This window comes from Orycteropus afer, unplaced genomic scaffold, assembly GCF_000298275.1.
Source record: "Orycteropus afer afer isolate SDZICR_OR568_19922 unplaced genomic scaffold, OryAfe1.0 scaffold00057, whole genome shotgun sequence".
Taxonomy (NCBI): domain Eukaryota; kingdom Metazoa; phylum Chordata; class Mammalia; order Tubulidentata; family Orycteropodidae; genus Orycteropus; species Orycteropus afer.
This window is the reverse complement of record NW_006921644.1, coordinates 1,234,291-1,245,189: the sequence shown is the minus strand read 5'-3', so window position 1 is coordinate 1,245,189 and position 10,899 is coordinate 1,234,291. Positions and strand designations below refer to the sequence as shown.

The 10,899-nt window shown below is 42.0% G+C and overlaps 1 protein-coding gene across 1 annotated transcript in view; it reads left to right on the top strand.

Annotated features, from left to right (window-relative positions):
* ADAMTS18 (ADAM metallopeptidase with thrombospondin type 1 motif 18) overlaps nt 1-10,899 on the top strand; it is a 175,477-nt gene that overhangs the window by 152,730 nt on the left and 11,848 nt on the right. The window contains exons 18-19 of the mRNA XM_007939106.2: nt 2,653-2,779; nt 6,650-6,854. Of these exons, the coding sequence (XP_007937297.1) occupies nt 2,653-2,779; nt 6,650-6,854 (332 nt within the window). The remainder of the gene's footprint in view (nt 1-2,652; nt 2,780-6,649; nt 6,855-10,899) is intronic.

Genomic DNA, 10,899 nt, shown 5'->3' with positions numbered 1-10,899 from the left:
CCAAGGCAGTATCACTACAGAAGTAGATTGCCCAACCTTCCTTCCAAGGAGTGGCTGGTGGGTTTGAACCACCAGCCTTCTGGATAGCAGTCAAGTGTCTTAGGCACTGTGCCACCAGAGCTCCTTTAGCCACTGAAAATCCTACAGAGTATGTTCGACTCTGACACACATGGGACCACCGTGAGTCAGAGTCCACTTGACGGCAACTGGCTTACACACACATGCACACACACATATACACACAATATCTCTATATATGCATACACGTAAATTAGGTATATATGTGATACTTGAAACTTTAAGATTACAGTTTATTTTGCCAAATCCTGACTTTTCTATTGTTATCAACCTCCCACTGGGACTGATAGACAGCAGGGTCCAGAGAAGTGAGAACACATGTAGGCCAACTTAAGAGGACCACCTGACACATGGACGCTGTCTTCTGTCCCCTCAGGGGTGAGATCAGTGAAGCCTCTCTCACTAGGGAAGTGAATTCAATCTGAAAAGCAGTTCTTGCAAAGAAGAAACACCTACCACCATCCACTCAGCAAGTAGATGCCAAAGTTGCACTTATTTGTGTGTAAGTCCATCTTTGTCACACTTGTCCCTTTGGAAGAATGAACACTCATAAAACTGTCCGTGAAACCAAAGCCTGAAGCCTAGTCTCCATTCCCCACCGTCAGAGCACTTGGTGGCAGTGGGTCTCCCTGCCGTATCCATCCCACTACACAGGGCTCTTTGGGACCAGGAACAGAGTAGAAACTCAGAAACTGAAGGATTCTAGTGTCCATTAGTGCCTCTTCTTAATGTGACCAGGCCAGTTAGCAAAGTATGAGCATATGCTTCTGTGTAGAAAAATATTTTAAATAATAACAAAGATAATACCTTTTTATTAATAACATTTTAAAAGGAATATGCTATAAAAATAATACCACATAATTCTATAATCAGCAATAGCCAATGTTAATACTTTGGTCATTCTATCCCTTTTTCAGTACACATATAAACACACATGTGTGTTTGACATACTCAGATACATACCACAAGTATCATTTTGTAATTTTTTTTTTACTAAACAGAAATCATGCTATGGATGTCTGCTTTCCCTCTTTTTGCCTTGGTGTTAGATTGTGAGCAGTTTTCATAGATCAGATGTTCTCTGAGAGCACTTCTAATACCTTCCTGGTATCCAGGGAGGGCACCTGGAGCCAGGGACACAGCTCCTCTTTGGAAGGGAGAGATTTGATTCATTTTCCATTTACAAGGAGTACGTTCAGAACTCTGGTAGCTTAGTGCCTAAGGCACTTGACTGCTAACCAGAAGGCCGGTGGTTCAAACCCACCAGCCACTCCTTGGAAGGAAGATGGGGCAATCTATTTCCGTAGTAATACTGCCTAGGAAACCCAAGGAGGGGTCGTTATGAGTCGGGTCTGACTCAGTTGCACATAACAACAACAACAACACATTCAACCTAGGGAAGGGTGCTGGAGAAGTGCATTATGGGATTCTCCCCTTGCCTATATTTAGCAATCCCTTCACATGACTCTTAATAGACCATGGTGTGTCCCGGACTAACAGAAAGAGTCCATATGAATAATTTCTCCAGAAGTAAACTGTTTACTCTGGGGAGTCCCGATGTGGTTTTCCTAAATGCCTTCCTGAAAACAAATGTTCATCCATCACCAGGAGCTGGACTGACTGCTTATCATTTTCAGCAGGAGTGACTTCATTGTCCTCAGATTCTATCCTAAGAAAAATTGCTGTGTAAATATGAACAATCACAGTCCAGAAAGAAAGCCCCTTTTCTGTTTGCGGAGCTGACACATACAGTTATTCTCACCTACATAAAATTCATGCTCTGGTAGCATAGTGCCTAAGGTACTTGACTGCTAACCAGAAGGCTGGCAGTTCAAAACCACCAGCCACTCCTCGGAAGGAAGATGGGGCAATCTACTTCTGTAGTGATACTGCCCCGGAAACCCAAGGAGGGGTCGCTATGAGTCGGGTCTGACTCGACGGCACATAACAACAACAACACACCAACAATGAGAAGTGAGCCTTGAATGAACACCAAAAAGAAGACATGGAGTCATGGAGTACCACTAACAAACCCAAAATAGGAGTGCTGGCTGGATGTATAAATACGTGTATTCATTGAGTTCAACTTTTTGTTTTTATATGCAATACACTCTTATGGAAGTAGAAGATGCTTCATGGCAAAGTGGGACCTTAGGTTTTCCACATGTAATCCACCAATAGCTTTCCCATTTAAATCAGCACAAGTTCCATTCAAAGAACGTTGTTCATTGGATGTATGTAATATGAGCAAAGGCTTCAGAAGATGTTTCCCTTTGTAGCTCCTCTGTTTCAAAAGGTTGTAATTATCACTCTGTGGTTCTAGAATCCACATCAGTCTTGCAAATTAAGGGGCTCCACATTAAAACTATTCAAATATGAAAACCATTATCTCAGAGGAAAAATAGAATTTAAATCAACTGCAGATCATACCAAAAGGAGGTGTTTTCACAAGATGTTTGGATTCTGTATATCAAATAAAATATCAGAAACTTGGTAAATCAGAAACTAAGCTTGCAAACCAAATTGAGTTGGTTATCTCTAATCTTTACTTTATAACTTTTAATGTCTTATTAGGTTATATAAGCATAAAGGCCATTTGCTTACGAGATCAAAATACTCAAGTCAGTTCCTCGTTCTGTAATGCCAGGACCAAGCCGACCACTGAACCCAAAATATGCAATGCCTTCTCCTGCTCTGCCTAGTAAGTCTTCTGGACATTTCTTTCTGCTCATATTTGTACTTGTGTGTCTTTATCAGGAACTCTGGTGGTGTAATGGTTTATAAGGGCTTGGCTGCTAACTGAAGGTTAGTGGTTCAAAGCCACTCAGGAGCTCCGTGATAGAAAAGACCTGGCAAGTTGGCCCTGTATAGACTACAACCTACAACAGGCTATGGGGCCGTTCTCCTCTGTCACATGGGGTCACGGTGTGTCAGAATTGACACAACAGCACCCAGCGACAACAACATCTGTATCATAGGTAGGAGAGCCCACTGCCCCTTCTTCTGATGAAAACAGACCCAAAGGCAGATGCCATGCCCAGAAAAGTAGTGGAAGAAAGAAGACCATGCTTGGAGTTAAAACATATGACTTGAAAAACCCAAATTTGCCTCAGTTTGCTTATGCAAATCCAGCCTTGGATCGAGAAGGTGTCTTCTTTTTACCTTTGGATTTGGGGCCCTCTTCTCTGAACTGAATCAAACAGATATTTAAATAGCACAGACTCCTGTAGAAGTCACCCAAGAATTTAAAAATCATAACCTACACAGACCGTGAAACCCAAAATGCAAATTATACAGTAGTAAGACTGAAAGAGATACAGGCCAAGTGAAGACCTCCTCTCTGATTATGTCCCCGACGGGGAGCCCAGTGGGTTTGCGTTTGGACTGATTTTAGTCTCTCCATTGTTTGAACGCTCATTTTAAGTAATCTTCCCAGCCAAACGAAGTCTCTTCTTATGTGATTTATCCTCTGCCAGATATATTTATGGAGAATTGATAGTTTCTTCTAAAGCAAAACTGTCTTCACTGATGTTTCAGACCAGCTTAATAAGCAGTGTTTGGTTTGTGGTGATAAAGCCACATTGCACCAACATTATATATATATATATATATATATATATATATATATATATATATATATATATATATATATACACATACACATGCACAAACACATACACACACACATACATACATACACACATACATATACGTGCTTTTCTTTATAAGTAAAAGTACATTTGTTTTCATCACTTGGGGTTTTAGCTACCCACTGATCTGCAATGCCTAAGAGTTAACCCAGTTATCTTCTTAGAATCCAGAGCTAGCTGCATCCTGAACACAAAACAGAGAGAGAAATTTGGGGGCTTCCATGCATTTTTCTTATTTGCTAAGCTGGTATCTTGGTTCTAAGAAAGTGACTCATTACCAGTAGTGCTCTCAATCCTTATGGGATAAGGTGTGTGTGTATGTGTGTGTGTGTGAGAGAGAGAGAGAGAGAGGAAGAGCTATCAATACACTTGAATGGCAAGCTGTTTTATGATTTTGAACTTCCTTCCACATCGTTATCCCAGCAGCCAACCAAAAAGAGGGACCCCATCCATATATGCATCCATGGAAAGGCAGAAAGCCTAGGTCATGCTCGTTCCTTTAACTTCCCTGACAACTACAAACAGAAGTAGTATTTTAAGCAGTGCTAACAGCTTTCCTGGCTATTTGAAAGCAGCGCTCAAATGACTCAATGGAGTGTGTGTGCTGAGGTGGGCTTCTGGTCCCTTACCACCTTCTCTGCTCTCTTATTCATATCTGAGAATTATCTCAGTGTTTTCTGTTGGGATAATGGGACCTGCCAGGGAGTACTCATCCCTAGGAATGTGCTAGAAAGAAGGGTCCCTGACTGTTTCAGTTCTAAGGATGAAGAAATGTATCTGAGGTGATCTTGCTGTTTTCTCACCCAAGCACTGTCTCATATGCACTTCCTGTGTGCCAGGACCTGAGCTTAGCTGGGGTAGAGAGGTGAATAGCATGCAGTTCCCGCCAACAAAGACCCCAGAGAAGGAGGAGGTGGGTGTGTAAATACATAAGTGAGATACAGTGTGGTAGACATTAAATGTCATGCACCAAGAAGCCCTAATGGAAAAAAGTTATGGAGTACTTCACTCTTCCAAGGAGAGGGAGTCTTGGCTCTAAGGTGGGGGAATGAAGCTAGAGGGAGAGTTAGCCAGGCTCAGATGTGGAGAGCTAGGCGAGTTGTCATGCCGTGCTCTTTCTAGTACTTTCGTGAAGTCATCATGTTGTCACGTGAAGGCAGAAACTTGAATGTGGTAAACAAAAATGCTGTTTTGATATGCAAATGTTGAAACTGATCATCTCGTATTTTGTATGTTTTATTTCACATCTTATTAAAAGCTACATATCGTTGGACAAGTCAGAAGAATTTTTCTCTTGAACAGCATCTGTCTTCACCTCAACAGGATAATATAGACTATGGAATAGCTTCCCACTGCCATGTAGTTGATTCAGACCCATCGTAACCCTGTCAGACAGAGTAGAACTGTCCCATGGGATTTCCAAGGCTGTAATTCTTTATGGAAACAGACTGCCACATCTTTCTCCCACAGAGTAGCTGGTGGGTTTGAACTGCTGACCTTTCATTTAGCACTCTTCTTCCAGGGATTCTTTGCAATAGTTTATGACACCTATAATCCTAGAACTCATGGGCTAGGCCCTCCAGAAAAAAGACCTAATTTACACTTCAGACAGGTGAGAGAAACCAGAGGAAGAAAATGTAGGAATATCAGGAAAGACAACAGAAATGCAAAGAAATAACAAAAACCTAATTTCGCCTTGTTGTTGTCGTTGTTATGTGCTGTGGAGTCAGACCCGACTCATAGTGACCGCTCCTTGGGTTTCCGAGGCAGTATCACTACGGAAGCAGATTGCCCCATCTTCCTTCCAAGGAGTGGCTGGTGGTTTTGAACCACCATCCTTCTGGTTACCAGTCATCAGTGTTTTATTTCTAAAACGATTCAAAACCCAACTTTGTTGCTATCACTTAAACGTTAACAGTCATATCTGGTTTATCTACTTTATGCTATACCTTCAAATGATAAAAATAATCAAATATATTTGCTGGAAAGGACTAATAGTTACAGTTGATCATCATTCAAATAGAACTCCAAAAACCAAGCTTACTGTCGTCGAGTTGGTCCTGACTCATAACGACCCCTCCTTGGGTTTCCGAGGCAGTATAACTATGGAAGTAGATTGCCCAACCTTCCTTCTGAGGAGTGGCTGGTGGGTTTGAACCATCAGCCTTCTAGTTAGTTGTCAGATGCCTTAGGCACTATGCCACCAGAGCTCCCATTATTCAAATATACCCCAAGAATCATAAAGTTGTGGGGGAAAAATTGGTCCAGCAATCTTTAAAGAATTTGAGGTTAGATCTCTAACCATGTGTCATTTTTAAGACCATTCAGAAAAGTAGTTAGGGGAATGACTACTTAGAAATGTCCTCTGTGAGGCCTTCTCTGAAAGGGTCCCTGTCTCCTACACACACTGTTTTCCCCTCTCTTCTCTCTCTCTCTCACTGTTCATTCTTCCTCTAGTCCTATTATTACTCTTCTTTGGATTAACTGTTATTGCAGCACTTATCAGAAAGCATTTTAGTTGTTCATTATCCACTCCTTCACTGTGTGGTAGGCTTCTTCCTGGAAGGAGCCTCCAGACTTCTACCTATAGTGCCTGGCAGAGCCCCTGGCACATAGTTAAAATCCCAGGAACTTTGGCTGAATGAATCAATGGACTGCTCATAATTGAGAATGACGTGTTTCTTCTCATGTAAGGGGGGGAATGTGTTTTTCCTTAGAATTCTTTGTTAATTACAGGTGATTCTCTGTATGTGGACCACATCCATGTAGGCTTCAAATTCTATGAAAGACTATTTAGCATGAGTTGCTCATATTGGTTCCAAAGGTGATTGATGGTGGTTAATCTTTCCAAGTAAGTAATTTGAAGTTGTGATCCAAAGTCTCAGCTTCATTGAAAGTTGTTTGTTTTTTCCCACTGTAAGCTGGATGCCAGGCGAATGGAGCGTGTGCAGCAGACCTTGTGCGGGAGGCCAGCAGAGCCGGAAGGTCCAGTGTGTCCAGAAGAAGCCCTTCCAGAAGGAGGAAGCGGTGTTGCACTCCCTCTGCCCAGTGAGCACACCCACTCAGGTTCAAGCCTGCAACACCCAGGCCTGCCCTCCAGAGTGGAGCCTTGGCCCCTGGTCTCAGGTAACTTGGGAAGACTTGGAGTCATTGGTCTGCTTCCCTGTGGAAGAAGAAGGTGACAGAAATCTAGGTGGCACCTTTATTCCCCAGGAGTCTCTCAGCTCGTTACACCTTCACAGGGAGTAACTCTGAGTTAACGTGATGGGGCCAGGGTATCTACATTTTAACTAGCATTGCTAGTGATTCATATGTGACCCCTCCAAGAGCTTAGAATCCTCTTTAGTGGTTCATAAATTAGAGTGTGAGAGTCATCCGGGCTAGACAAGTGAGTTCAGATAGAAAGGATTTGAGTGTGGATTGGCAGATAAAACTGGCTACTGAATTCTCCAAAGTGTATAGAAAATATAAATACAAAGAGTGAGCAATACAAAGGAAATTTAACTCTCACTTAAATGGGAAAGGAGTCAAGTTAGAAGAATGCAGATAAGAGTTGGACAGAAGTGTGTTATTGTCACTAATCCCCAGTGAAAGACTGGAAATTTAGAAGTTGGAAGAGGCATAGACCTGCCTGTCATTCACAACTCAGGAATTCTTTTCATAGCGGAAGTTCTCAGCCAGGGTGATTTTGCCCCTCAAGGGAAATTAGGCAGTGTTTGGACACAGTTTTGATTATCACGACTTAGGAAGGGGAGCCAGTAGTATCTAGTGGGTAGACATAAGCATCCTACAGTGCAGAGGATAGTGCCCACAGCCAAGCATTCTCTGGCTCAAAATGTCAGTGATGCTGAGGCTCATTTCTCTACCCTGCTCTGCAGTGTCCTTGCAGATGGTAGCCCAGCATCTGGTAGACCAAATGGCAAACGAGTCTGAGGAAAGAACCGGAAAATGTAGTTTTGTCACTTCAACTGTGAAGCTAGGCAGCAGCCCTGAGCACATTCCTGCCATGTTTTCCTTTAGAGAACACCGCATCCTGCCGGTTGTTGGTTTCTAGAAAGGTCAGCAGCCTACGACCATGTTTCCAGAAGAGGTCAGAGTGAGGTTTTGGATTGGTTATTTGTTGTTGGTGTTAAGATGTCATAGCAAGACTAGACCATATCCGTTAGTGGAATAAGGAGCTAGGAGTAAGAAAGAGTGTCTTTGAGTAAGCTTAGAAGTACTTTAAAGTGCAAGAGAACATAGTTCATTTATGTTGGCGTTAGGTGCCATGGAGTCTGTTCTGACTCAACAAAACGAAGTACTGTCAGGTTCCGTGGCATCCTCACAGTCATTGCTGCGTTTGAGTCCATTGTTGCAGGCTCTGTGTCAGCCCATCTCATTGAGAGTCGTCTTCTTTTTCGTTGACTCTCTGCTTTACTAAGCATGATTCCTTCTCCAGGGACTGGTCCCTCCTGGTAATATGTCCGAAGTACATGAGCCAAAGTCTCACCATCCCTCTCTTCTAAGGAGCACTCTGCCTGTACTTCTTCCAAGATAGATTTGTTCATTCTTCTGGCAGTCCATGGGAGATTCAATATTCTTCACCAACACCATACTTCAAAAGCATCGATTCTTTGGTCTTCTTCATTCATTGTCCAGCTGTATTCATTTGTAGGAAAGGATAAATCTAAGTCATATGTGGTGTTTTGTCTGGTCTCTTTCTTTGTCGTTAGAAGTTATAACTTACAAAAGAGGAATTCAAAGGATTGTTTTAGCCAGATATCTATAGTTGGCATGGATAAAGAGAAGTGGGTGATGAGTGGTAGGAGGAGTTACAACTAGATGGCAGAATAGGCATATAAGCTACACAGAGCTCTGCAACAAAGCAATGAGAAACTAAGTGAAACCAATATAGAAGACAGTCCTGGAACTCTGAGCTTTGATGGAAGGATAAAGAAGTGGATTGAATACCAAGTAGTAGAATAACCTGAATGAAACAGTGAGTGAGGAGACAAACAGAGCAGCAGACTGCCAGCTGTGCTGTGGGCACAGCCATTTTGAGTAATTCCTGGTAGCAGCCTGAGAATCAGCTCTGCTCACTGAGGACTACAAGGGCAAAGACTGCATTGGCACCTGACAACCAGAAAGGAAAACAGCAGGGAAGGAGACAAATAGACCTGTGGACTGCCAGTGGCTGTCCTGAGGGTGCAGCCATTTTGAATGTTTGAGGGTGGTGGGTGCAGCCATTGTGGATATATGCAAGTGGTGTTCTTACCTGCACAATGACTTAAGAGTGGCCTCTGCTTGCTGGGATAGAACAGGTGACTGCCCTGGAGGCTGACAACAAGGAAGGTGTGATATTCCCCTCATTGCTCTTATACCCCACACCATCTTGGTGCACAGGGGTGTGGCCATCCCCCACCTCCACCTACCTTCTTGTTATGTGCCGTCGAGTCAAACCCGACTCATAGCGACCCCTCCTTGGGTTTCCGAGGCAGTATCACTACGGAAGTAGGATTGCCCAACCTTCCTTCCGAGGAGTGGCTGGTGGGTTTGAACCGCCAGCCTTCTGGTTAGCAGTCAAGTGCTTTAGCCACATACCAATCTGTGCCCTGACAGTGCCTGGGTGCTGTGCCATGCTCCCCACAGCATTGTTTTTGTTTTTAAACTCTTTTCATGTTCCTCCTTTCTTTTTTTTTTTACCTCTTTCTCATTTTTTTTCCTCCTCTTACCTTTTCCTGGTTCCCATCTTTTTTCTTTCTTCTGATTCTTCCCATCCCTTGTCTTTCCTTTTACAGTTTTCCCATTTTTCTCTTCACTGTTATTTTACTCCTGCTCTTTTCTCTCCTTCCTCCCTCCACCAGATATTGTGGCTTTTTTTTTTTCTCCATTATATTTCCTTTATCCTTCTTTAAAATATTTTGAAATTTTTTCTTATCATTTATTGCATTTCTTTTTGCTTTTGCAATTATTCCTGTTTATGTGGTTTGAGTTTTTTGTTCTCTTGTTTTGTTTGTGTGTGGGGGAGTGGGTTAAATTTTCTTTTGCCTGAGTGGGAAACAGCAACTGTTCCCACACAATCCAACCATACCTCCATGTCCTACAGCCCCACCCACTGAGTGAGGGCCACCACTTGCTTTTGCACCAACTGACCAACAATAGGTGGCAGCCAATACCAGCTCAACTAACCCTCAACTGCTCTTTATGAGCAGCTAATGGAGATCTGTGCACACACTCTCATGTTTTATCATATCCACCAGGAGACGGGTGCTGAATGGCTAAGTATTGACAGCTAATGAATACAGGAGCATAGTACCCAGCTCACACAGATACATCAAAGCAAAATAAAGTTAAAAAAAATAATCTTACACAAATCACACCAACATACAACCACAAATTATACCAACATACAACCACAAATTAAACATAAATACAACAACACTACAATGTCTCCCAGACAACAGACCATTACAGTCCACACAAAGAAGCAAGATAAAGTAGTAGAAACAAGGGACCAGAACGCAAACCCAGAAAACATGCCTGAGAAAGGGCAGCTTTGGAACTCCCTCATAAGATATTCAAAAGAATTATAGTGGGTATCTTCAATGGGTTGAGAGACAGATCAAGGAAAACACTGACAAAATGAAAGAAAACACAGACAAAACTCTGGAACAATTTAGGAAAACAATACAAGAACAAATTGACAAAATAAACAAAAATTTAGAAATGATACAAAAACAACAAATAGAAATCCAGAAGATTAATACTATGATTTCAGAAATAGATAACGCATCGAATGGGCAAAGGAGTAGAATTGAATCAATGGAAGACAGAATTAATGATATTGAACATAAATACCTCAACACTACTTTATTAAAGAATCAATCAGACAAAAGATCAAAACAAAATAAAGAAAGCCTAAGATTCATGTGGGATACCATGAAGAGGAAAAGCCTACATGTAATTGGAATTCCAGAATAGGAACAGACGTATAAAACGAGAGAGAAAATTGTCGAAGATTTGTTGGAAGAGAATTTCCCTAATATGATGAAAGATGAGAATATAGCCATTCAAGAAGGTCAATGAATGCCAAACAAAAAAGAAAACCACCAAGACATATCATCTTCAAACTCACCAAAACCAAAGACAAAGAAAGGATCCTGAAAATAGCACGGGAAAAACAAAAAGTTAC